The following is a 27,312-nucleotide window of genomic DNA, read 5'->3' on the forward strand; positions in this document are numbered from 1 at the left end:
AAGCGCTGCATTTTTTGTATTTGAATTTTGATGAATGGGGTATACGAGGTTTACCTATATGCTAGCAGCTTGAATCCTATCATATCCAGCGCTCGTCCCTCTCTTCATAGACTGTAATCAATGTTTTTTGGCAGGAAAAAAAAAATCCAGGACTAGTGGGTTTCTAGAGGAGTTTTTTAGCTGTAAAAACGCTCTAACGCTGAAAAACACAGCAAAACGTGGAAAAACACCCCAAACTAGTGGGGTTTTTTTTACAAAAAAAAACCACTAAACGTGGCAAAGTGCTGCTAAATGCTAATGCATAAATGCTAAAAAAACATACATTTTTAACGTGACTTTACACAGCTAACATTACCAGCATTATCAAAACATTCCGTGTGCATGGAGCCTTAGATTCCATCACAACTGGCAGCAGGGCCAACAAGAACTGAACTTGGACACAAGAAATACAATATCAGACAGGTGAGAAATACAGTACTACTACGGTCAAAGATCCCCGACTTCTAAAAGTGATGAAGGTAGGGGTGCACATTAAGAGCTCTTTTACACATAAGCTGTTCGAGGCATCAGTGTGTTTTAGGTACCTATGTTCATTCCATGTCTATGGATCCTCAACAGGTCTAAAAATACACCTGACCCTGTACCACACAGCACTCAGAAGTATGTATTGTTTACTGTTTGGATGCATATGAAAGGGTCCATTAGAAATTAACAGCAGCACCCCCAAAACTCATGCACAAGGTGGCGTGCATAACAATGCTCATGAGTAACTTCGGATCTGCCTTTGGGACCACTCCTACTGTGTTGTGGGGCCATTCATCTTGAATGGAACCTCCATGCACTAAAGCAAAAGTTGAAGTAAGGTTTTCAAGTGGAAAATGTATGCCCAGTACTTGTGAAGACCTACAGACAAGAGAGAGAACTCAAGATGGATGTCTCCAGTAAGATAATGTTCACTAGGAGCCTAAAGAACAGGCTGGGCTGTAGTACACAGGACTGCAGCCTCTAACAAGTAATGCATACTCCCCCTTGTGCATTGGTACTAGATACAACAGGATGGATGAAGTATACCTGCACATTCATTTACTTATGGTGAGTATAAGGTCAAATACAATTCAATTAAGCATTTCCATTTTAGGTTAAAGTAGAACTATAGGCAAAACCTTTTATTTTTTATTTTAGCTACAGCAACCCCCGGTTCACACCTATGCGGCTGTGCGGGCCGCGTTTTGCTCGGACACAAGAGCCCATTCATTTGAATGGACTCCCGTGCCCGTGACACGCAGGGAAAGGAGTCCCTGCACTACTTTGGAAAATGTAGCCACACAGGAACCTTGGTTCCCAATATGGTTGCATTTCCCAGTGCGGGTGGCATGCCATTAGAACTAATGGCAGCAGCCCTCAGGTCCACAATTCTCTGTGCGGGTGGTGCAGCTGCACAGATTTTCGTGCGGATCCGCAGCAGCACCACCCGCACAGATGTGAACTGGGGGTAAGGGAGGGTTATAAACCCTGTCAGGTTTATTTTTGCCATCTGTGTCCCATTGGGGAGAGTTACTTTCACTTCCTGACCCATTACCAAAACAGGAAATGAGAAGAAATCCCTGCAAATGAAGGGAATCTCCTGGGGCCCCCAGGTTACCAGAACTAGTGTCCCATTTGGAATTATTTCCCCTCTATTACTTTTCTAAGGACAATCCAAAATTTGGGATTTTATTTTACCTTCACTTTCAATAATGGTAAACATGACAAATAAAGAAGGTGGATCTCCTTAACAGGGGCACAGACAGCAATAAAAAACTGACGGGGGTTCTAGTCCCTCTCCACGCTATCCAAAAAATATGTTTTGCCTTTAGTTATGATTTAAGATGCCATTCAAAGGGCTTCTGATTAAACTGGAAAGACATAAGCACCAATATACAGCATAGTGCACTATACAGTATACAAATTGACAGCAATAATCCACATGATATACCTCCTTTACTTACCTGTTCCTGAAGAACTGTATCCAATTTCTGCTGTAATTCTTCATTTTCCAAATGTTTTCTTTCTAAAATGAAAGATTCTTCTGCATGTTTTTTAGTTAATTCATCAATCTTTTGTAAGAAAGATTCTCTTTCTAATAAAATTTCACCAGCTTCCTGATCGGAACTGTAGATTTGATGTGATAAATGCACTTTAGTTGGATGGATAGTTTCCTCCAATAAACATTCTATAGAATGAGAAGCATCATCTGATACAACCAGACCGCTCCCTGTAGAGTGTTCTATATGAACTGGGATGTGGTCATCCCTATGGATTGGTTCACTGTCTAATTCTAGCACTACTTCCTCTATTTTAGTAGCGTCTCTATCTAAGCAAAGCAATTTCACGTGTTCTTTTAACTGATTTATTTCATTCTGTTTTAACTGTAACTCCTCAGAGAGACTGGAAAGTTTCAAAGACAGTTCATGCTTGTCCCGTTGAGCATTATCTAGCTTTTCCATTAGTTCTGTAGTGTCTTTCTCTACGACCTCTACATCCTCCGATCTGTCAGCTTTGACTGAGTTGGTAGCTCCAGAGACAATCAAGTGGGCCTCCTTCTGTGTATCCGGTTTTAACTTTACAATTTCATTATTAAGAGCATCTAACTTTGTTTTATACTCATCTTCAAGCTTAACTTTGCTTTCTTCGACTTGTTCCTTCAATTTTACCAGACAGGAATATTCCTCTTTTAGCTCATTGAAGTTGACCTCAAAATTTTTCTCTGCAAAGGAGAATGTGTTCTTTTGACATTCAATTTCTTCTCTCAGCTGAAGTTCGAGGTTCCTGAGTTGTGTGTTTTCTGAAGTCAGAAGTTCAATCATATTTTTTAGGTCAAGGCGATCAGGATTTTCAGAGTCTGTCAGATTTTCACAGTTTCCAATGCTGCGCTCTTTCAAGGTATCCTGCAAAGCATCATATTGGTCTTTAAGAAGTCTGTTGTCTGTCTCCAATGTAACCACTTTTTGCTTTAGAGTATCTTTTTCTATGACGTCTTTCTCAAGGGTCTCAATTCTTTGCTGCAGTGCCTGAACCTCTTGCTCCATTGTTCCTTTCTCCTTTTCCTCTCTCCTCAAACACTCCAGCTCTTTCTGCAGCTTGTTAATTTGCATCATCATTTGTTCTGAATTCGGATCATTGACAGACTGCAACAAGTCTTTCAACTTTGATATTTCCAACATCAAGTAATTCTGTTTGGTTATCAAGGTGTCTTTTTCCGACTGCATGGCAGTGATAGTCTGACTCGTTTCTTGCTTCATCTGATCTATTTGCTGCTTATATTGCACTTCTAAGTTATCTTTGAGGTTCTCAATGTTGGTTTTGTGCTCCCGGGTTAAGTCCTCTTTGAGCTTCGTGAGCTCCTCTTCCTGGCTGAACAAGAAATGTGTTCTAAGTTTTTCTAATTCAGCTTCCTGAGATTCTGCCATCCTGTCCAACACTGCATCCTTTTCCCTTTCCAGCATGTCCAGTTTGATCTTATAATTGGTTACCTCGGCCTCATGTTTTGATTCTAATTCTTTGGTAAATTCATTGGCTGCGGCCAGTTCAGCTTTTAGATTGTCAATGGTGACGAATAAATTGCTGGCCTGGTTCAATTTGTTTTCCTTTTCGGTGAGGCTCTCCCTGGCTTTGTGCACCTGCTCCCTGGCATAGCTCAGATCCTGCAGTAGATCCTCGATTTGCCTCTGTAGCTGTGATTTTTCCTTTGAAACGGCCTGTATTCTCTGAGAGAAATCCTCCTTCATTTTATCCCTCTGCTCATCAGAATGCTGCAATCTTCCGTTTAATTCACCAATGACCACGTTTAGCTCATTGATCTGTCGCGTGGAGGTGCTGATGGATGCCTGGCTCATTACACTGCTCACTTCTTGCCTGTGCTGGGCAAGCAGCCTCTCGATCTCTAGCGTGTGTTGCTTGACCAATTCCTGCTTCATCTGTACAATCTGCTGCCCATGCACCTCGTCTAGCTCAGCCTGAAGCTGCTCCAGTTTTCTTTGTGTCTCTAATTCCGTTCGCTGCAGAAGGCCTGCCTCTGCCTGACTGTCTCTGTAATGCTTTTTCTGAAGGTCCTCCACAGTTCCCATTAACTGCTTGATTTCATCGGAGGATCTCCTCTCCTTTTGTCTGGAGCTGTTCAGTTCTTCGGAAAGGTTGCCGATTTCCTGGCTCTTCTGGGTTAATTGTGCTTTCAGTTCATCGATGGATTTCTCAGCCTCGGTGATCCTTGCTTTCAGTTCCAGACTCTTGATTTCTTCATTGTGTAAGGTTGATTTCAGACTATCATGAAGCAAGTCCTTCTCATTCAGCTTCTGTTCATAAGATAACTCAAGTTCTTTTTGCTGCACCTTAAAGGAAAAGCAACAGTCTTAGGACAGGAGGCAACTAGATACTTGGATAGATTTAGAATCTAGCTGTATTATACTGGGCCTCATTTACATAAAAATAAAAAGATATAACATACCCAAAAACACCAAACAGTTTCAAACTGTAATTTTTAATCGCAGACATATAAAATATACGGACAGCTTCACTTTATTGATCGATCGGGTATTTATTCTTTCAGTTAACCCAAACATGACTTTTTTTAGTGGCTGTTAAAGGTTTAAAACTCCTGGTGGTTTCTCCGATCTCTCAGAAATTCTGATAGGGAGATCTTTGCATGCAAGTTTTCAAGTCTGACACCTGTCAAAGCCACAAGAGGTGTGACTTCCAATTGAACCTGATTCTAAAATGATTTCAACCATTTCCCACCTGTCGTATAGTCGATATACGACTATGGAGTGGTTTTATTGTTCTAAGAGGACGTCCTCAGGTGCAAAGTGGTGTGATCCCAGGACTGCAGTGTCCGGTGGACACATCAGATCACAGTGCTCAGTATCTGGCCACTGTGAGCGGCCAGGGTATCATGTGATTCCTATGACCAATTATAGCGATCACATGATAACATGTAAGCAAACCTGTCATGAATGGCAGCCATTCATAAAAGTTTGCTTAATATTGTGATCAGTTAATCACATAGCACAAGGCCATTCACAGCATCTTTTAAGCATGTGATAACTGAAGCCAACTACAGCCTCACAATAGTAAGCAAGCTGTCATGAACGAAAGCTATTCAGGATAGTTAAAATGATTGCTTATAACAGTGAATGAAGGCTATTCAGGACAGTTAAAATGATTGCTTATAACAGTGGTCATCACTGTTATAAGAAATCACAGCATTAAAACAAAATATAAAAAAAAGTTCTGATCACCTCCCCAGAGCAGTACAGCGTCATTGCATTGCTCTGGTCACAGCATGTAAAAAAAAAAAAAAAAAAAAAAAATAGAATATTTATTTTATTTTTTTTTACATATGGGCACCAGTCAGTATCCCTGATCACCACCACACCACACATTACACTGTACTGCACTGGTGACAGCATATAAATTTTTTTTTTAAAAAAATAAAGAAAATTGTGAACATTTTAATTAATTAATTTTACAAAAAAATTACTTCAAAAAAAACTTGCCAAGCTTCTTGCTAAATGCCTTGAACGGTCTATTCTCCAAAAAGGGGTTATTTGGGGGGTATGTGTACTATCCTGGTATTTCAGCACCCTTAACAAACTTTTCATGTGACAACACTGAAGAAATGACACTTTGCTACAATGTGACGTAGTCAGTGTACAGCTTGTATAACATGTACATTTGCTGACCCCTCAAAATAACTCAACACACAGCCACTAATGTCTAAACCGCTGGCAACAAAAGTGAGTCTACCCCTAAGTGAAAATGTCCAAATTGGGTCCAATTAGCCTGGCCATCTTTATGTAGAGCAACAATTCTTTTTTTCAGATCCTCAGAGTTCTTTGCCATAAGGTGCCATGTTGAACTTCCAGTGACCAGTAAGAGTGAGAACACCAAATTTAACACACCTGCTCCCCTTTTACACCTGAGACCTTGTAACACTAGCGAGTCACATGACACCGGGAAGGGAAAATAGCTAATTGGACCCAATTTGGACATTTTCACTTAGGGATGTACTCACTTTTGTTGCCAGCGGTTTAGACATTAATGGCTGTGTGTTGAGTTATTTTGAGGGGACAGCAAATTTACATGTTATACAAGCTGTACACTGACTACGTCACATTGTAGCAAAGTGTCATTTCCTCAGTGATGTCAAATTAAAAGATATAATAAAGTATTTACAAAAATGTGAGGGGTGTACTCACTTCTGTGAGTATATATATATATATATATATATATATATATATATATATTTTTTTTTATATATACTATACACATACATACATACAGTGAGGAACAGAAGTATTTGAACAGCCTGCGATTTTGCAAGCTCTCCCACTTAGAAATCATGGAGGGGTCTGAAATTCACATTGTAGGTGCATTCTCACTCTGAGAGACAGAATTTAAAAACAAAATTCAGGAAATCACATTGTATGATTTTTAAAGAATGTATTTGTCTCGCACTGCTGAACATAAGTATTTGAACACCTAAGAAACAGCAAGAATTCTGGCTCTTAAAGACCTGTTACTTTGCCTTTAAAAAGTCCACCTCTACTCCACTCATTAATCTAACTTTTAGCACCTGTCTGAGCTCTTTAAAGACACCTGTCCACCCCACAGTCAGTCAGACACCAACTATTACCATTGGCAAGACTAAAGAGCTGTCAAAAGACACCAGAGACAAAATTGTGGACCTCCACAAGACTGGAAAGGGCTACGGGGCAATTGCCAAGCAGCTTGGTGAAAATAGATCAACTGTTGGAGCAATTGTTAGAAAATGGAAGAGGCTAAAGACGACTGTCAGTCTCCCTCGGACTGGGGCTCCATGCAAGATCTCACCTCGTGGGGTATCACTGATGATAAGAAAGGTGAGGAATCAGCCCAGAACTACAAGGGAGGAGCTGGTCAATGACATGAAGATAGCTCGGACCACAGTTTCAAAGGTCAATGTCTGTAGAACACTACGCCGTCATGGTTTCAAATCATGCATTGCACGGAAGGTTCCCCTGCTCAAGTCATCACATGTCCAGGCCCATCTGAAGTTTGCCAATGACCAACTGGATGATCCAGAGGAGGCATGGGAGAAAGTCATGTGGTCAGATGAGACCAAAGTAGAACTTTTTGGTCTAAACTTCAATCGTCGTGTTTGGAGGAAAAAGAAGGATGAGTTGCATCCCAAGAATACCATCCCTACTGTGAAGCATGGGGGTGGTAACATACTTTGTGGGTGCTTTTCTGCGAAGGGGACAGGACAACTGCACTGTATTAAGGAGAGGATGAATGGGGCCATTTATTGTGAGATTTTGAGCAACAACATCCTTCCCTCAGTCAGAGCATTGAAGATGGGTCATGGCTGGGTCTTCCAACATGACAACGACCCGAAGCACACAGCCAGGATAACCAAGGAGTGGCTCCGTAAGAAGCATATCAAGGTTCTGAAGTGGCCTAGCCAGTCTCCAGACCTAAATCCAATAGAACATTTTTGGAGGGAGCTGAAACTCTGTGTTGCTCAGCGACAGCCCCGAAACCTGACAGATCTAGAGGAGATCTGTGTGGAAGAGAGGGCCAAAATCCCTGTTGCAGTGTGTGCAAACCTGGTCAAGAACTACAGGAAACGTTTGACCTCTGTAATTGCAAACAAAGGCTTCTGTACCAAATATTAACACTGATTTTCTCAGATGTTCAAATACTTATGTTCAGCAGTGCAAGACAAATAAATTCTTTAAAAATCATACAATGTGATTTCCTGAATTTTTTTTTAATTCTGTCTCTCAGAGTGGGAATGCACCTACAATGTGAATTTCAGACCCCTCCATGATTTCTAAGTGGGAGAATTTGCAAAAATCGCAGGGTGTTCAAATACTTCTGTTCCTCACTGTATATATACATATACACACACACACATATATATATTCACATATTTACATATACACACACACTACAGATTGTAGGATTGCAGAGTCTGTAGCTTTCACGCAGACTAAATAATATATACTGATTTTGGTTAATTTTACCACAGAAATGTAACAGACTACATTCTGGCCTAGATTTATGAAGAAAGCTTATTTATTTGCAAAATCTATAACGGAAATACAGAAAATGCAATTTTTTTTTGTATTTTTTAATTTATATCCCAAAAAAAATAAAAAACCCACTGGTGAATAAATACCACTAAATGAAAGCTCTATCTGTCTCAAAGCAATTATAAAAATTAATTCAGGTACAGTGGTGCATGACTAATTGGCATTCAAAGTGTGACAGTGCTGGAAACTTAAAAATGGCCTGGGCAGGAATGGGGTGAAAGTGTCCGGTATTGAATTATGGAAAATGCAACAAATGGAGCAGGTACACCCCAAGGTGGAAGGAAACAACCACACCACAGGGGGAGTAAACAGAGCTGGGAACATTCTCATGGGATATCAACAGCCAGCAGGAGCCTCAGTAAATCAGACTACATTTGTTACTGAAATAGTGCTTTTGGGTGGATGGATCATGTAAGGCCTCCCTGAGCTGACAGGGTGAATTCACCCAAAACTGATGTATGAGTTTTTGGTAGATGCTGGAGGGGTAATCCACCTGACCATTTCTTAAATCTCTCAGAGATTACTGGTGAGATCTCTATGCTCTCGAATTCCCAAGGCTGCACACCTACTGTGCCTATTATAAGAAAATCCCATACTCTCTGCTGGATTTTGTATTTACTTTATATTATAGAGACTGTCACAGAAGGAGCTGGGACACACAACTCAAAGATAACTGCAACACAGTCAGTAATTATGGCAGGGAGATCTTGCTGTTGGAGTATCTTAGACCTATAAGAAGCCAAGGCTTCCACTAACTAAAATATGACTTTTTGGGATCAATTTACTAACATTTTTCCAGCAAGAACGCATCTATGTGGTCTTTTATAAAACTCTCCAGTACCTTCCCAACTATAGAAGTTAAACTAACAGGTCTATAATTACTTGGTAAGACGCTGATCCTTTTTAACCATTAGCCGCCCGGCCAATGGCCGAATGGCGGCCGGCAAAATCCATCAGCGTTCTGGTTGGACGCCATATGGTGTCCTCCTGGGCATGCGCAGTTTGCGCGCCTACAGAGCCAATGACCCGCTAAAAAAAAGCCTTACAAAAGAAAGAAAAAAAAAAAAAAAAGGGAGGAGGATTGTCAAAATTGTGTTGGTGTGCTTTTTTCAATTTCATTTTTTTTTCTGTGAATGGAGTAAGGGAGGGGTATCTGGAGGGCCCCTTCTTGTTAAAAGGGGCTTTCAGATAACAATAACCTTGTGTCCGCAGTCCCCCACAACCACTGGGCCAGGGTTGTGGGGAAGAGTCATCAACACAGGGACAAGTTGCTTTGTCAGGGTGGTCCAACTCAGTCTTCATACTGGACCTGAAGGCCTGGTATGAGTTATGAGCATCCCTAGCCGACAGCTGAACAAGCCAGGCGGGAATGAGTCAATGATTGTTAGGATGCTGGCAGGTGCTGGCTCCTTGACAACCAGTAGCTCTGAGCCAGAGCTGTCACATTTAGAAGTGCTAGTAAATAAATGCTTGCAGTCTGAAAAAAAATAAGGATTGACAAAAAAAAAGTGTTAAAAAGCACAATTAAAAAAAATTAACGAATGCATGTGTTTTTAGTGATTTGACTGCTTCTGAGATAGACACTGCATGAGTTAATTTAAAGCAAAAATGAATGCGATATTTATCTTGGTGAACGGACTAGTCCTACGGCTTATTTTATAATGAGTGACATTTTAATATAAGCACTAGCTGCAGTAAAAGAAAAGGTTTTTAAATGAGCAACTTTATGAAGGGATTAAATATAACCATTTACCAAAGTCATCTCACAGTTTTAGAGAACAGCTAAACACAGTCCACCAATGAATACCCTAAAAACTTGCATCTTGTTTGACTTTTTTTTTTTTTTTTTTTAACAAGAGGTGTTTTAAAGCAGGATTAAACCAAAAAGCAAACATTCATTATATTGCAAGCTTAGCAATTCTTAGATGTGATGGCTGCATTAGTTTTTGTTTAGGTTTCTCTCTTTTATTTTCACCATGTACTCCAGCCAGTAATGCAGGCCATAGATGGGTCGAAAATCGGCCGATTTTTTTTACTATTGATGGTAACGTCGGCCACTTGAACAACCGATTTTTCGTTTTTTAAAAGAAAAATCTGCAGTTTTTCTCCCCATCTATGGCCTGCATTCTCTTCTTCTTCTTCTTCATCCTCATCCTCTTCTTCATCCTCTTCTTCTTCCTCATCCTCATCTTCTTCCTCATCCTCATCCTCTTCTTCTTCTGCATCCTCATCCTCTTCTTCTTCTGCATCCTCATCTTCTTCTTCTTCATCCTCATCCTCCTCTTCTTCTTCTTCATCCTCATCCTCTTCATCCTCATCCTCTTCCTCTTCTTCTTTTTCTTCTTTTTGTCTTCCTCTTGCAGGTCATTTTTTATCGGTAAAAAAATCGGCCGATTTGCCCACTAATTGCCGCGAAAATCGGCCGATTTTTTTCCAACTTTACCGAAAAAAAAAAACGGCCAAAATACCGAAAAACGGCCGACCAAATCGCCCACTAACGATCCGAAAATCGGCCGATTTTATTTTCGGCCGAAAAATCGGCCGATTTTCGACCCATCTATGGCCTGCATAAGTCTAATGTTTTTCAACAGAACAAGCGGATTTAGCAGCTGGAGGGTTGACACAAAACATTTATCACTGACAGGGGTGCTCACAATGGTCAGCTTTTATTTATGTAAAACCTTTATCCCAAAAGGAAAAAACTGCTTGCTGTAACTGAATATAAAGTGTTAGCTGGAGTTCAGCTTCAATTTGTTAGTGTAACTAAATCTGTGAGTGTATCTAATGCTCCCCTTCCTACAAATTAACAATGCTGCCATCCAAAAAGTGTCCCCTGTGCTCCCTCATCCTGAGTGGGGGCACTCTAATACAGGAGGTGTATTTTTGTCTAGATCACCAGGTAAACACAGAGGTAAAAAAAAAGTCTAAAAAAAGAAAACTAATGCAATCACACCTAATGATCAGTAAGCTGTAATATATTACATTTTTGGTTTTGGGCTTAATACAGCTTTAAATATAAATATAAAACAGTCCTCGTCACAAAGCAGAAACTTTCGGCGCAATCATGAGATAATCTGTTTAGAAACCAAAACGACTACTAGAAATAAACTTTGAGCACAAAATAGATCACCTGGATGGAAAAGTGTAGCCCATTCTCCATTGTTTTCCATTTAAAGAGTATCTCAACCCAAGAACTAAAATGTAGTACAGTCATGTGAAACAGTAAGTAAACAGCCATAGAAATTGACTTATTAAACATATATGAACAGGAAAATATTAGATCTTCATTCAAATAGTGCCTAAAGGTGATATACTTAAACAAATGGCAAAGGAAATTGACATGATGTATTCATCCTCAGTCTAAATTAAAGCTGAAGTTTTGTATATATTTTTAGGAATATATACATGTAATGGGAAGTATCTCATACTTGCATCTGCTACGCATCATCCCCGCAGTGTCCCGCTCATAGCTGCCGGATACTGTGTTAAGCCCGTCTTCTGTTGCTCTGAAGGTTAACAGCACTGGCTACTACAGAGAAAAATTGTGCTGCCCACCTGCCCCCTTTCGCCCTCTCCGCCATTCACATTCATATTACCCCATAGTGCTTCATGTTCTGTGAATGGAGGAGGAGTAGTTGAATGACAGAATCTCCTCCGCTAATTCACAGAATGCAATGAATTGTGAGAAGGTAAAAATACGAGCAGTGTGAATGGTGGAGAGGGCAGAAGAAGGCGGGCAATCGGCACAACGGTTCTTAGTAGTAGCCGCTGCTGTTATGTGTATGGAAACTCTAACAATACATTTTCAATACTACTTATAGGGCATAGTGAATACATGTCACAGAAAGGAAGTCAATGTGTGAGGATCTTCATAAAGTAAAGTGGTACTAAAGGTTTTTTATTACCTAAAATAACAAATGTGTTATACGTACCTGTTCTCTGCAATGGTATTACATAGAGTGGCTCCAAACCTCCTTTTCTGGGGTCCCCCCCCCCTGCTGGCACTCTCGTCTCCACCTCTTCTGTGTCTGCCCCCATTGCAAGCCGCTGGCTATAGGGTAGTCTTTCTCAACCAGGGTGCCCAGGCACCCTGGGGTGCCTTGAGGTTTCTTCAGGGGTGCCTTGGGACAATGTCTAAAAATTGCCCAAAACCTGTACACAAGCCAGCAGGGGAAACAAGCCTGCCTTTTTAGTTACAAAAAGCCAAAGGGTTTTGATTGTGCACCATTACAACCTTCTAGCCGCCAGCATCCTGACAACCAATGACATCATCAGTTGATAAGGAGGATGTCAGCTGCCTGCACAGCATCCTAGTTTGACTCTCCCCTTCCCACTTCTGTCAGTGCTGGAGTCACATTAGCTCAGTGATAGAGAAAAACTGAGGGAGAAGAGAAGCACTGTAATACTAGTCAGTATCAGGGTGCAAAAGTGTATTTGCCTTGGAAGAATAACTTTGGGTGTCCTACAATCATGGATGTTGCTGCATTATATAAAACTATTAGAATAGTTTTTCACATTTTAGAATGGGATGCTTCAAGGCTGCCCATAATTTTAAAGGGTTCCTTGACTGAAAAAAGTTGAGAAACTCTGCTATGGGGCAGATGTGTGGGCTCGATCCTGAGCTGGGCTGTGTGCATCTATTGATATACACAGTGCAGCTTGACCCCACCCCCACTCCTTCCTCACTGAATTTGATGGGCAGGAGCCAGTGGCTCCCTTTGCTGCCGGTCAGTCCCTGTGTGAAGAGAGAGAAAGAGAGAGAGAGAGGGGGGGGGGTGAAGACTGTAGGAGGGCACATCGCTGGATCAATCCAGGAGTGTGGTAAGGGTTTAGAGGGGGAGGGAGGCATAGCAAGTCCTAAAACATTTTTTTACCCTAAAGCAGGGAATGCATTGAAGTAAAAAAAAAAAAAGTTTTAGCTTTAGAACCACTCATGTTTGCAAACTTCAAGATTGTTCAGATTAATAGGCTAGAAATAATTGAAATACAATGTGGAAATAAATATATGAGTTTTCACCATAGATACACTTTAATGAACTGGCTCTTAAGTCGTTTTCAATAGAAAATGTTTATGTAACGCAAATACCGCATGCGTTAGGGAATTGACCCCACAGTGCTTTAGCAAGCTAAATGTCATTCAATTAAGGGTTACATCTACTTTTAAAAAATGAACATTAAAATTCTTGCAAAAGCCCAATTGAGATGGGTTCTGCCTGAACAATCCTGGCAAACAGCATAAAGGTTATAGAAAGAAAATCGTACGCAGATGAACTTTAAGCTCTGCCAAAGCTAACAACAGTGCTGCAGTGAAATATTTCTGGTAGCATGGTGCACACCTGCTGAACCTCATGAACCTGAACTTGCAGTGATGTGACCTGGGCACGAAAATCCTCAATCTCCTTCTGGCACAGCCTCAGTCGGTGGTCACGCTCCTCCAGCTGCTGCTGGTAAGTGATGATCTGCTGTTTAGAGTGAAGGAGATCGACGGCTGTGCTTGAGTGACTTGTGTTCCTCAGCGTTTCACTGGCCTGCAGCTGCAAACAGAACACAAACAGATTGAAATTCTTGAGTAGATATTGTTGTGCAAGTTTAATTTCTGGTACGGCTTTCATTTAAAGTGAAACGGTCATTTACTCATCAGTAGTCACCCTCTCTTGCTCGCTCCCGAGATGGACTAAGGACCATAGTTCATAAACCATTTTTACATAAAACAATATCTCAGTATCTGTTATAGCTGAGTGGATCCATAAATAATAAGTATTTCAAACAGAAAAGAGTTTTGCAGCGAGATTTTATTAAAGAGGGTGTTCAACCCTTGGCTACCAAATGTATGCCTTATATCAATGAGAGGTTCAAACAAGCTCAGAGTTGTTGCAGCCACAAGCTTGGGATTGTTTTTTTTTTTAGCCAGCTCCCAGCTTTTAATCGAAGAGCTGATTCACACATGTGCGGTGGGGATTGAAGCTAATTGATACAGTAGTTGTTCAGCAGTTCAGGTCAGGTTTACATCAGGTTCAGGACAGGATTAGCTCAGGATCTTATCCTGTTCACACATATGCGGTTTAGAAATGGTTCCCATAGAAGTCAATAGCTTGTAATCCGTACCTGAACCGGACCACACTGCTCAGAAATCGGACACGACTTTTTTTTAAAACTGCAGTGAATCTGCACTGCCAGTGCACTGGACATATGTGAACAGGTACTATAGGATGTTTTTTGACGTCATGCGCATTGGATGCAGTTAAAACCACATCCAATCCGCATAAATAGGAACAGGAACTAAAAGTGATCTGGGTGGTTATAGGGCCGCTGGATCACGTTTATGGTATTGTTAACTAGATGCATATCCATTAGCTTAGCACGGCCCAGTAATGCAGAATAAAATGCTGCTCACACATCAGTATGTTGGCAACCTTATGTACTGCAGTACATACTGCCTACTGACCCCTCCGGAGCAAAAAAGATGAAGAAACCATGATGACAGTGGACCAGACAGCTTTACGTTGTATATAATTTTTCTTCTATTTAATATTTTAATTCTTTCTGAAAATGTGAACTACAAAAGGTAAACTACACTGTACACCCTCCCCACCCCACAGTCCTTTACTTACCTCCTAGAGTAATGAGCTGCTGATGCCTGCGCAACAAGTGTATGGTCCAGTGATTTGAAAACCCCACTCTTTTTCCGCACTGCAGGGCTTCCAGGATGGATCAGAGAGATTCTGATTGCTCAGCTCCGACACAGAGCTCCATGGGTGTAGAGCACTGACAGCTCATCACCCACAAAGAAAAGTACAGTGGGGACTGGGGAGTGGGGTGGGGAAAGATATACAGTGCTAGCTCACCCTTTAATTTTTTCTGTAAATAGGTGTGAAGGGGTGTTCTATTTAAAATAGAGCTGGACATGGGCTTCAATGGAGATCTATGCTGCCACCAAATAAAATGGAAAAAAAAAAAAAGCAGATATGGAATTTCCATTACAACATAATCCCCTTTAAAATGGTTGTAAAGGTAAAAGGTTTTTTTTTACGTTAATGCATTCTCTGCATTAAAGTAAAAAAAGTTAATAGTAGCTCCCCAGCAGCCCCTGCTAAATACTTACCTGAGCCCAATCTCGATGCAAAACTGTGCATGTCTGTAGCAGCTCTTCTCTCTCCATTCCCACAGGCTCGGCTGAGAGCATCAGGAATCACTAGCTCCTGCTGCTGTCAGTCAAAACCTGTGAGCAGAGAGTGGGGGGCGGAGCCAAGCTGGGCTGTGTTTGAAGCAGCTTCCAATGGGGGGCACTCGGCTGCAGGAGAGGAGCCAGGAGTGCTAGTGGAGGATCCCAGAAGAAGTGGATCGAGGCTGCTCTGTGCAAAACCACAGCACAGAGCAGGTAGGTATGACATATTTATTATTTTAGTTTAAAAAAAAAATTAAAGCTTTACCATCACTTTATTAATGAGTACTGCCCATTATGTAACAGTTACAGTATGTGATCTATAAAGAGCATCTTACATGCTGAAACTGAATCTTCAGCTTTTGGCTTTGCTCAGTCAATTCCAGAAACTCCCTCATGATGTCATCTTTCTCCTTCCTGGCTTGCTGGAGGTTGGCTGTAAGCTGAGTGATGATGCCGTCTCTCTGTTTTATGGCCGTCTCAAACTCCTGGAGCTGCAGAATAGATCACACAAGAGATGCCAGGTTACAATTTTTAAATAAACAAGGGATATCTACCATTGAGGGGGAAAAAAAAAATGAAAGGCACACTTTGTAAAGTCTTCAAGATACAAGTAATTTGTTCCTTGTCATTTCTGCTTCAGAACGCAAAGAGCTGCAAACCTCAAATAGAGTTCATTAATCATTTTCTTACAAAAATACCCTAACTAGTCAAACACAAGTTTGGATCAGCAGGACTAACAGTTTAAAAGTGTAAGTCAAGGTAAAAAAACATATACAGCTCATATGCAATACATCTCTACCAAACAAGCACATTCCCGGTGTTTAAAGACCCTGCAAGTACAGAAAAATACCCATTGATCTCAGCTCCTAAGTCCTGTTGTGGGCTGACAACACATAGCACTTTTGTGGACTGAGCGGTGTCAGCCCTGCCCAATGTCTTTTGCTAAACTACTCAACCACTCCTGTAGCAAACTAGCCCATCAGAGTCGGACGCGGAGTTCCCCTCTTTTCTTTTTAGTGGAAGTATTCCTCAGCCCTCATTCCCTACCCTCTCCCTTCCTGAGAGGCAAACGTTATCTCCTAAGTGACAGATGGTGGGGGGTCAACACAGGTGAAGGCATCCCTGGTTTGGTGCCAGCAGTCTGTGGAAAGTGGAACCTTTCTCACCCATCATAAAACAGATAAGGCAGCTTCTCCCCGGACTTGAAAGAAGTTGGAACCTCATAAAACTGACCAGCAGTTAATTGAACATTCCTCAGGTCAGCTGTCACCTATGTTTCATATCATGGAGTATGAAGCTGTTAGTTTTAATTGAGAGTCCACTGACCTCCTGCCCAAATTATTGTATTGGGCAGACTCAGAGCCACCCCCCTTCCCCTGCAGGGGGATTTTTAAAAAAGGACAGGCTGCAAGCCTGGAAGCGGAGTTTAAGACACACATCTCCTGAGTTTAACATTGTAACAGAGGAGATCAAAGACCTTTCCTGCTCTGCACTTGGATCTGCTTACAAACCAAGGCATATTGGCAAGTAACTTAACTCTTTAATTTCCTTCCTATTATCGCTTTGCTGTACCTTCATATGCATATATATATATTTACATTTTCTTTGTAAATATTTTATTGCACCTGTTTGACTCTTTTAGTAATAAATCTTTCATTCCGAAAGTGTTAAACTGTTTCTAAGCGCTTACTTGCAATTCACGAATTCCTGCCTTTGAAGAGACGCTACTGTGTTTGTTTAATCCTCTGCCCAATCGGCCTGAGGTGACCGTATTGGACAGGCGACTTTTCAATCATTATAGTGTATATTTGATAACGGGAGTTTCCCAGTCTCTGACAAAAGTGGTGGTGGCAGTAGAGTGTTAGTTGCATAATTAACCCGACCCAGTAACAAGCACATTCAGGCTGCAGGCACCGATTGTAGCCCATTAGCTGGACAATCGCTGTGCAGGGTGCAGCTGGGTGGGGCCTTGTTACGCACGTCATACCGCGGTTTTAGATCGGCCGGTCCTTTGGTCACGAGTTGGTGAGAAGGTCTGGGGTCTGACGCCGCGGGCGTGATGTATTACTGTTAGTCGCGGTCGTACGATTGTCGCATGTTGGTGGCGGCGACCGTGCGATCCGTGACAACTCCCACTCTCAGTTCTCTACAACTAAGGCTGACCATAGATGGGTCACTTTTTGGCCGATAAACGAAAAATCGGTCGTTGCTGGCAGCGATGTGGATTTTCCAGCATGACCGATAAAAGTAAACGAGAAGGACTGCGAAAAACGGCCGACGGACTGGCCCCACTAACGGCGTGAATATCGGCCGATTTTTCGTGCGGATGAAAATTCGGCCAATAAACAACCCATCTATGGCCTGCAAAAGTCTAATTATTGTGCTGTAGTTAGATAAGAACTAAGAGGTCTCCTTGAGATAAGTGTGGACAGGACTAAGGACAGCTCTGAATTTCTGACAAGATCAGCAGGTTTTGTTTGCACTTAAATATAACAAAATGCTTTCAACTGCATAATAAACAAACCAAAAAGGAAGCTAATTGGAGAAGGGTTAGGATTTACATACACTAGTGTCCCTGGAGTTGCTAAAATGAGAAGAAGGGTTGTTACAGTGTAGGGATTAAGGGACTACAAATGAAAATGTAACGATCTCAGCTACAACTGTAAAGCTGACTATACACATTACAACCCGAGCGCAAAATCTCCTTTAGATTTAAACAAAGTTATTCAGTGGGAGAGTCTACAACAGAGAGTTTACGAAGCCCAACACGATATCGTAAACTCTCTTTAAAGTTTTGAATCTTTTTGGGGAAAAAAATCTTTTTTTCTAAAAATGCGTTTACACTTAGCAAACATATGCAGCCAAAGTAAAATTTGACAGTGCATCTTTACTGGACTTTAGAAGTTTTATTTTCCCAAAGAAAAATCTCCCAATCTTTACAATCATGCCATATTCATGGCATCAGTTTTCGGCAGCACCTACAGGTGAAACTCGAAAAATTAGAATATCAAGCAAAAGTTCATTTATTTCAGTAATGCAACTTTAAAGGTGAAACGAATATATGAGATAGACTCATTACATGCAAAGCAAGATAGTTCAAGCCGTGATTTGTCATAATTGTGATGATTATGGCTTATGACTCATGAAAACCCCAAATCCACAATCTCAGAAAATGAGAATATTGTGAAAAGGTGCAATATTCTCGGCTCAAAGTGTCCCACTCTAATCAGATAATTAAGCCATAACACCTGCAAAGGGTTCCTGAGCCTTTAAATGGTCTCTCAGTCTGGTTCAGTAGGAATCACAATCATGGGAAAGACTGCTGACCTGACAGTTGTGCAGAAAACCATCATTGACACCCTCCATAAAGGAGGGAAAGCCTCAAAAGGTAATTGCAAAAGAAGTTGGATGTACCCAAAGTGCTGTATCAAAGCACATTAATAGAAAGTTATGTGGAAGGGAAAAGTGTGGAAGAAAAAGGTGCACAAGCAGCAGGGATGACCGCAGCCTGGAGAGGATTGTCAGGAAAAGGCCATTCAAAAGTGTTGGGGACTTTCACAAGGAGTGGACTGAGGCTGGAGTAAGTGCATCAAGAGCCACCACACACAGATGGATCCTGGACATGGGCTTCAAATGTCGTATTCCTCTTGTCAAGCCACTCATGAACAACAAACAACGTCAGAAGTGTCTTACCTGGGTTAAAGAAAAACAGACCTGGTCTGTTGCTCAGTGGTCCAAAGTCCTCTTTTCTGATGAAAGCAACTTTTGCATCTCATTTGGAAACCAAGGACCCAGAGTATGGAGGAAGAATGGAGAGGCACACACTGCAAGATGCTTGAAGTCCAGTGTGAAGTTTCCACAGTCTGTGTTGATTTGGGGAGCCATGTCATCTGCTGGTGTTGGTCCACTGTGCTTCATTAAGTCCAGGGTCAACGCAGCCATCTACCAGGAGATTTTGGAGCACTTCATGCTTCCTTCCGCAGACGAGCTTTATGGAGATGCCGACTTCATTTTCCAGCAGGACTTGGCACCTGACCACACTGCCAGAAGCACCAAAACCTGGTGCAATGACCGTGGGATTACTGTGCTTGATTGGCCAGCAAACTCGCCTGACCTGAACCCCATAGAGAATCTATGGGGCATTGCCAAGAGAAAGATGAGAGACATGAGACCAAACAATGCAGAAGAGCTGAAGGCCGCTATTGAAGCATCCTGGTCTTCCATAACACCTCAGCAGTGCCACAATCTGATCACTTCCATGCCACGCCGCATTGAGGCAGTAATTGCTGCAAAAGGGGCCCAAACCAAGTACTGAGTACATATGCATGCTTCTACTTTTCAGAGGTCCGATATTGTTCTATGTACAATCCTTGTTTTATTGATTGCATGTAATATTCTAATTTTCTGAGATTGTGGATTTGAGGTTTTCATGAGCTGTAAGCCATAATCATAACAATTATGACAAATCACGGCTTGAACTATCTTGCTTTGCATGTAATGAGTCTCTCTCATATATTAGTTTCACCTTTTAAGTTGCATTACTGAAATAAATGAACTTTTGCATGATATTCTAATTTTTCCAGTTTATCAGTGATAAAGAGAAAACAGGTGGTGCACACACCTAGTGCATTATCCAAGGTTTATTGTGAGGAGTGAAAAAATAAAAACATACTCACAGACGAAGCATGCATCTAAAAAGCATAGAAAAATGACGATGGCCACAACGGCAGGCAAGGTGTTCTCACTGTCAGTGCAGTCAAATGGCTGACACGTTTCGGGGACGAATCCCTTTCCTCAGAGCTAATGACCAGCCTCTGATGCAGATGTGTAATGAATGGAAAGTGGGAGCCTTGCTGGTGATGCCTCAATATCAGTGATTGTTAATGCTTGATCTGCCATGTGTACTGCTCATCAGCGATCTTATTGTTAACTATGCACTGTATCCAAATTGTCCTGTGTTGGACAAAAAAAAAAAAAAAAAAAGGGTACCCAAAAAGACAGTTGCTGCAGTAGTAGAGCCAAGATCTCTTTCGACCAGGCATTCAGATCTAGCATTCCACCAGATCTGAGATCATGTGATAAGCTATACAGTGGTAAACATCCAACCCCCTTGAAGGGCACTAAAAACCTGGGAAGAGAGTAAAAAAGAAAAAAAGGTGGATAGTCAGGTGGTGGTCTTCAGCTTCTTAGGATACATTCTAAAAAAAATTCATGAAATAAAATGTGGCTTTGGGAATGGCTAAAATGCCATTCCTGCATGGTAGTGAATGGCTCACCTATTGACTTTATTAGGCAACATGTGGTATTTGCTGAACTAGCACATCAATTGGGCCTAGACAGCAAAGCACTGGCGGTACTAGACTGTATCATGGAAGTAATTTCATGGAGTACAATGTACATGTAGAGAGTCCTCACATTAATCCCTGGAAAATATATGCAGGTATCTGTCTCCAAAGGCAGAGAGAACGTCTGGGTAAATGTCATTTTTGCATGGTAGTCCACAATCATTTTGGTTACTCACGTGTCCACAGACTGAGTTTCAGGATTCTGGACTAAAGGATTTAGGATTTGGGTAAAGTCCCTATAGCCAGGACAAATACACTCAAACTTGAAAACTGAATCTGTGCTCGAAACCCCTTACTCAGAATCAAGCTCAATACAGGATAAAAACAATAATACAGTTCTAAAAATTTTGCATATCTTTCGAGAATTGGTAATATACAATATGTGTACCATTTTTAAAGAAAACATGAGTGAGCAGGCAAAACACATTTATTTTATTTCTTATGGGAATTATATTCAGCTGTAGGCCGTAACAGAAATGGCGCAATCGTAAAACAAAACACGGCAATAAGTAAACCAATGAAATGACCCCAGTTCAAAATTCTGCATACCCTTAGTTCTGAATGCTGTGCATTGCTCCCTTTACCACCAATGACAGCGTGCAGTCTATGTTGTAGTCTAGCTGTCTATGAAGTCGCAAATTCTTTTAGGTGGTACAGCTGCCTATTTGTCTTGGCAAAATGCCTCCAGATCATGCAAAGTCTTTGGTCGCCTTGCATGAACCGCACGTTTGAGATCTCCCCAGAGTGGCTAGATGATATTGGGGTCAGGAGACTAAGATGGCCACTCCAGAACCTTTTTTTTTTTTTTTGCTGTAACCACTGGATGGTCAACTTGGCCTTGTGCTTTGGGTCATTGTTGTACTGGAAATTCCAAGAGCGTCCCATGTGCAGCTTGCCAGTAATTTCTGATAACATGCTGCATTCATTTTGCGATCAATTTTCACAAGATTTCCTATGGTTTTAGAGCTCACCGCCACTCCCCAAAACAATAGAGAGCCATCGCCATGCTTCACAACAGGGATGGCATTCTTGTTGCTGTAGGCCATCTTGACCCTTCTCCAAAGATAGCACTTATGGTTGTGACCATAAAGCTCTATTTTGGTCTCACCAGTCTAGATTACAGTGTGCCAGAAGCTGTGAGGCATGTCAAGGTGTTGTCGGGCATACTGTAACCAGGCTTTTTTGTGGCATTGGCACAGTAAAGCCTTCTGTCAGCTCGTCCATGCAGATTGTTTTTGTTCAAGTGTTGTTGTACTGTGCTCTTTGAAACATCCACACCATCTTTTTCCAGAGCAGTCTGTATTTCTCTTGAGGTTACTTGTGGGTTTTGCTTTGTATCTCTAACAATTCTTCTGGCAGTTGTGGATGAAATCTGTCTTAGTCTACCTGACCTTAGCAAGAGATCCCTGAATTTTCTACTTCTTAATAAGTGATTGAACAGTACCGACTAGCATATTCAAGGTTTTGGATATCTTTTTATATCCTTTTCCATCCTTATAAAGTTCCAATACCTTGTTACGCAGGTCTTTTGACAGTTCTTTTCTGCTCCCCATGACTCAGTATCTAGCCTGCTCAGGGCATTCACATGAGCGCTAACAAACTCATTAGCTATTTATACACAGACACTATTGCAATTTAAAAATCCACATACATGGGAAATTAACCTTTAATTACCATTTTAACCCGTGTGTGTCACCTTGTGTGTCTGTACCAAGGCCAAACATTCCAGTAAACTTTTGAACAGGGCCATTTGGGTGATTTCTTTTATCGCTAGGATTTAAAAAGGAGCCAAACAACTATGTGATAATAAATGGCTTCATATGATCCCTAACCATAAGTAAAACAGTTTTTTGGCATGATCAGTCATATTTTCAATATCCATGCCAAAATTTCACAATTTCTGCCAGGGTGTGTAAGCACAATTGCAAAAAAGAGTGGCGGTTCTCTTTTAAGGTGGACATGGGCTCTCTTTAACCACCTCCTGTCCGTCCGTTGTATATAAACGGCCGGACGGTGGCACTGCAGGGTCGGGTGGCCGTTTATAAATGGCCTCCCCGCACCCTGCTTGTGCGCGCTCCCTGGGAGCGCGCAGCACTGCGATCCGCTGCCCGCTGTGTCCTCCGGACACAGTGAAACACTGATCGTCGGACGGGACCTTTGTACGAGGTCCCGATCATGTGATTACTGATTGGCCAATCAGTGATCACATGCAAAGTAGTAAGCAAGATGTCACTTGTGACATCATTGCTTACTACGTGTGAAATCTGTGAATGATCACAGAGGTCACATGGTGCAAGGCTATTCACAACAGCCTTGTACCATGTGACAAGCTGTGACCAATCACAGCTCACTCAGTAGTTCTCAATGGCTGCAAGAATGCAGACAGAGAGAAAGAGAAATGATTGCTTTTACATCCTATATGGGTGTAAAAGCAATCATTGTAAAAATAAATAAATAAATAAATAAATAAAATCTTCATCACCCCCCCCCCACAAGTAGTACAGTGTCACCATGGTGACACTGTACTGCTAGGGTGACCGTATGTAAAAAAAAACCCAAAACAAATAATATAAAAAAAAAAATTAAAATTAAAAAAAAAAAAAGTTTAAAAATTATAATTTTTGGTTATAAACTAATTTGGCTTATTTTTTTTTTTACTAAAAAGATGACGGAATAAATTTGGGCCAAGATTTATGATGTAATATTATTTGCAAAATTTTATAAGAAAAACACTTTTTTTCTAAATTTTTGGACTTTTTCATTTACATAGCAAAAAAAAATAAAAATCCCAGCGGTGAATAAATACCACCAAAATAAAGCTTTATCTGTCTCAAAAAAATGGTAAAAAATTAATTTGGGTACAGTGTTGCATGAACCGCGCAATTGTCTTTCAAAGTGTGATAGCGCTGAAAGCTGAAAAATTGCCCTGGTCAGGAAGGGGGTAAAAGTGTCCGGACTGGAAGTGGTTAAAGGCCTACCATGCACAAATGGGATAAAAACTTAGGTGGTCTCTTTTCTATTTGGAGTATTACCAACTTGTTTTTGGGGACAGATTGTCTGGAATCTCCCGACTTGTGCTACTAGTACTCTCCTACTGTGATAAAATATTTTCTAACAGTTGTGGAGAAGACAGGACATAGTTGCATTCCACAATTCCATACAATCTTAAGCCTAGTTACACACTGGAGTTTATTTACTAAAGGCAAATAGTCTGTGCACAGCAAGTGCAGTTGCTCTAGATCTGAAGTTAACATGCAAGGAAAATAAAAAAAAACAAAAAAAAAAAAAAACAGCATTTTTGCTTCCATGTGATTTGATGAAAGAAATCAGCAGAGCTTTTCCTCATTTCAGAGCTTCCCCTCAGATCTAGTGCAACTGCACTTGCAGTACACAGGCTATTTGCCTTTAGCAAATCAACCCCACTATCAGAAAATGTGGATGAACGATTGCACGGTTCTTTTTTCAAGCTAGTCTTGTATAGAAAATGAAAGTGATACTATAGGTATGAAAATTCTCATACGACTGAATACAACTTCCCAGCGTGGCATTGGAAGTGATGTAACATACGTGCACATTACATGTAATCAGTAGCATTAAGACTTACATTCCACTATTGCTATTAAATATATCTCTGACGTGAAAACTGTTTTTTTCGTGTTTAAGAACATTTTTTGTTGTTTACAAAAATTATTTTCAGTGCGGTTTTCTTCTTCTGGTTCGTTCTCTAGTTTTCGACCCTGCATGATCTTGGTTACTCGATTTTTCATGGATAACTACTATACTAATTAACAACTTCCCACCCAGGCCAATTCTGGCATTTCTCTTCTCCATGTAAAAAATCATCTTTTTTTTTTTTTTGCTAGAAAATTACTCAGAACCACCAAACAATATATATTTTTGTAGCAAAGATCCTAGAGCAGGGGTGTCAAACTGGCGGCCCTCCAGCTGTTGCGAAACTACAAATCTCATCATGCCTCTACCTTTGGGAGATATGCTTGTAACTGTCAATCTTGCAATGCCTCATGGGACTTGTAGTTTGGCAACAGCTGGAGGGCTGCCAGTTTGACACCTGTGCCCTAGAGAATAAAATGGTGGTCGCTGCAATTTTTTAGGTCATGCCGTATTTGCACAGAAATTTTGCAAATGCTATTTTTTTGGGGAAAAAAAAAATACACTTTTTATGGTAAAGTATAGTAGATGATGTTACAATGAGTAACTAGATACCAAACATGTCACGCTTTAAAATTGCGTCAAAACTATGGTACTTCATACCAAATCTCCATAGGCAACGCTTTAAAATTTTTTACAGGTTACCAGTTTAGAATTTCGGAGGAGGCCTAGCGCTAGAATTATTGGTCTCGCTAGAATGTTTGTGGCAATACTTCACATGTGTGGTGCGAACGCTGTTTGCATATGCGGGTGCAACCTATGTATGCATTCGCTTCTGAGTTCTAGCATGAAAGGAGGGGGGTGTTTCAATTTTTTTTATTATTTTATTTTTACACGGTCCCTTTACTTCTTTTTTTTTTGGATCACTTATATTTCACTTACAAGAAATGTAAACATCTCTTGCAAAAGGGATAAGGCATGACAGGTCCTCTTTATGAACACATCTGGAGTCAATGAGACCCCGATATCTCCTCTAATTTGGAAAGCATGAGATGCTGGTGGGTCCCTCCTGCTGCCTGTAAAAGCCATCCAGCTAATCAGCCGCTAAGATAACAAGGCCCCTTATCAATCCAACTCTTTTCTCTCCCTTCCTTTTTGTAAAAAAACTACCCTTAGCTCCCGGACTCCTTTGGACTAGGTCTAAACCAAACCTTCATCTGTGGCCCCAACGTGCCACTGGTAAAAGGTTACCTTCGAATAATCATGCCTTTTTTCAAATTATAATTTCACGACAATCTTTGCAATTGTTCTATAACAACTGTTATAGAACGGTTTGATAGGATCCTAAAAAAATCCCAAAAATTAGAAAGATCATCGGGTCAGTGCATAACAGACATTTCTAGATAAACAAAGGACAAGGGCAAAAACAGAACTACTGGCTCTGAGCTGGACTATCTACACACGAAGGATAGGTGTAGCTGGGATTATCACGACTGCATTATCTCACCATGAAGATGGCTGCCATTTGAGAAGTGAGGCGGCACACTGTTTTTCTGATGTGCATCTTGAGGTGGGAGGGGGGAAATTAATAATAAAAAAATAAATACATTAGATTGTTTGCTTCTACAGAACAGTGTTCACTTACAGTTCGTACATTATTTGATTAAAGAGAGAACTGCTGTGAGATGTGATGTCATACAGCATAAAGCACAGTGGTATTGGGGGTGGGGGTGGTGGCTGGGCACAATGGATCTTAGATGCTTTCACCGTCATGGGGAAATAATTCAGTGCAGAGTGAGAAAAGTATTTTTCTTACAGTAGATCTAAACCCCAACTGAATAACAGTTTTCTGAAGCATTTATGCATCATGAATTAGCATTTTTCCCCCATAAAATACTGGGTTTTTTTTTCAGCGATAACAATATGATATTTTTTTTCAGCTATATCAACATGAACTCGCTCCGGTGTCGGCTGCATCTCATTGCTCTGGACAGGCTTCCTGATAATGAAAACCTACCTGCGCAATATGTGTCTTCACAGCCGATTTAAGGCACCACTAGGGGCGCATGTGACGGTGACAATGCAGGAGCACTACTAGCAGACAGTTGTCACTTCAGAGGAGGAAGCCCCTGAACAAGAATCTTCATCGTAGTATCACCAGGTATTCTTTTAATAAAGGCTCTTCCCTAAGGAGCTTCTGGCCGTGGCCACACAGCTACTTCTACCATCCACAATGCAGGGTTTAAAGCAGTGTTAAAATAAAAAATGTAAAGGCCTTGGTCATCTCTTGCCTCGACTATTGTAACTCCCTCCTCATTGGATTACCTTTACATAGGCTATCCCTTCTTCAGTCCATCATGAATGCTGCTGCCAGACTCATCCAACTTACCAACGGTTCAGTGTCTGCTACCCCTCTCTGCCAATCCCTCCTCTGGCTTTCGCTCACCCAACTAATTCAAAATACTAACAGCAACTTACAAAGCCATCCACAACTCATTCCCCCTGCAACATCACTATCCTAGTTTCAAAATACCAACCAAATCATTCCCTTCGTTCCTCTAGTTCCTGCTCTCTAGTTGCTTTGTCACCTGCTCCCATGCTCACCTCCAGGACTTTTCCAAAGCTTCTCCCATACTATAGGATTCCCTACCCCAATCTGTCTATCTCCTACTCTGTCTACCTTTAGACGAAAACCATTTTCTTCAGAGAAGCCTATCCTGTCCCTTTCTAATAACTGTACTTTTATTTTCTCTGTCAGCTCATCCCCCATAGTTATTCCCTTTTGTATCACTTGACCCTCCCCTTTAGATTGTAAGCTTTAACGAGCAGGGCCCTCTATTTCCTCCTGTATTGAATTGTATTGTAACTGTACTGTCTGCCCTCACGTTGTAAAGCACTGCATAAATTATTGGCACTATATAAATCCTATATATTATTATTATTATTATTATTAATAATAATAATAATAAATAATAATAATAGGCCTCGAAATTTCAACTCTCCTGCTCGCACTAGCAAGTGCAAATAAGGAGGGGGCGAGTGTGTCCCCAGGACCGTTTTGCTGAGCAGGCTCAGAACTCAG

At 41.1% G+C, this 27,312-nt stretch overlaps 1 protein-coding gene across 6 annotated transcripts in view; it reads right to left on the minus strand.

Moving 5' to 3' along the window:
- The window catches only part of AKAP9 (A-kinase anchoring protein 9), a 362,315-nt gene that overhangs the window by 248,724 nt on the left and 86,279 nt on the right, over positions 1–27,312 (minus strand). For all 6 annotated transcript variants that reach the window (XM_089686483.1, XM_089686482.1, XM_089686484.1 and 3 more), the window contains 3 exons: positions 15,612–15,767; positions 13,448–13,645; positions 1,989–4,367 (listed from right to left, as the gene is read on the minus strand). In XM_089686483.1, the coding sequence (XP_089542609.1) occupies positions 1,989–4,367; positions 13,448–13,645; positions 15,612–15,767 (2,733 nt within the window). The remainder of the gene's footprint in view (positions 1–1,988; positions 4,368–13,447; positions 13,646–15,611; positions 15,768–27,312) is intronic.

The sequence above is a fragment of the Staurois parvus genome, unplaced genomic scaffold (assembly GCF_062004578.1).
Source record: "Staurois parvus isolate SC_StPar_1 unplaced genomic scaffold, SC_StPar_1.0 ptg000400l, whole genome shotgun sequence".
In the NCBI taxonomy this organism is placed as follows: domain Eukaryota; kingdom Metazoa; phylum Chordata; class Amphibia; order Anura; family Ranidae; genus Staurois; species Staurois parvus.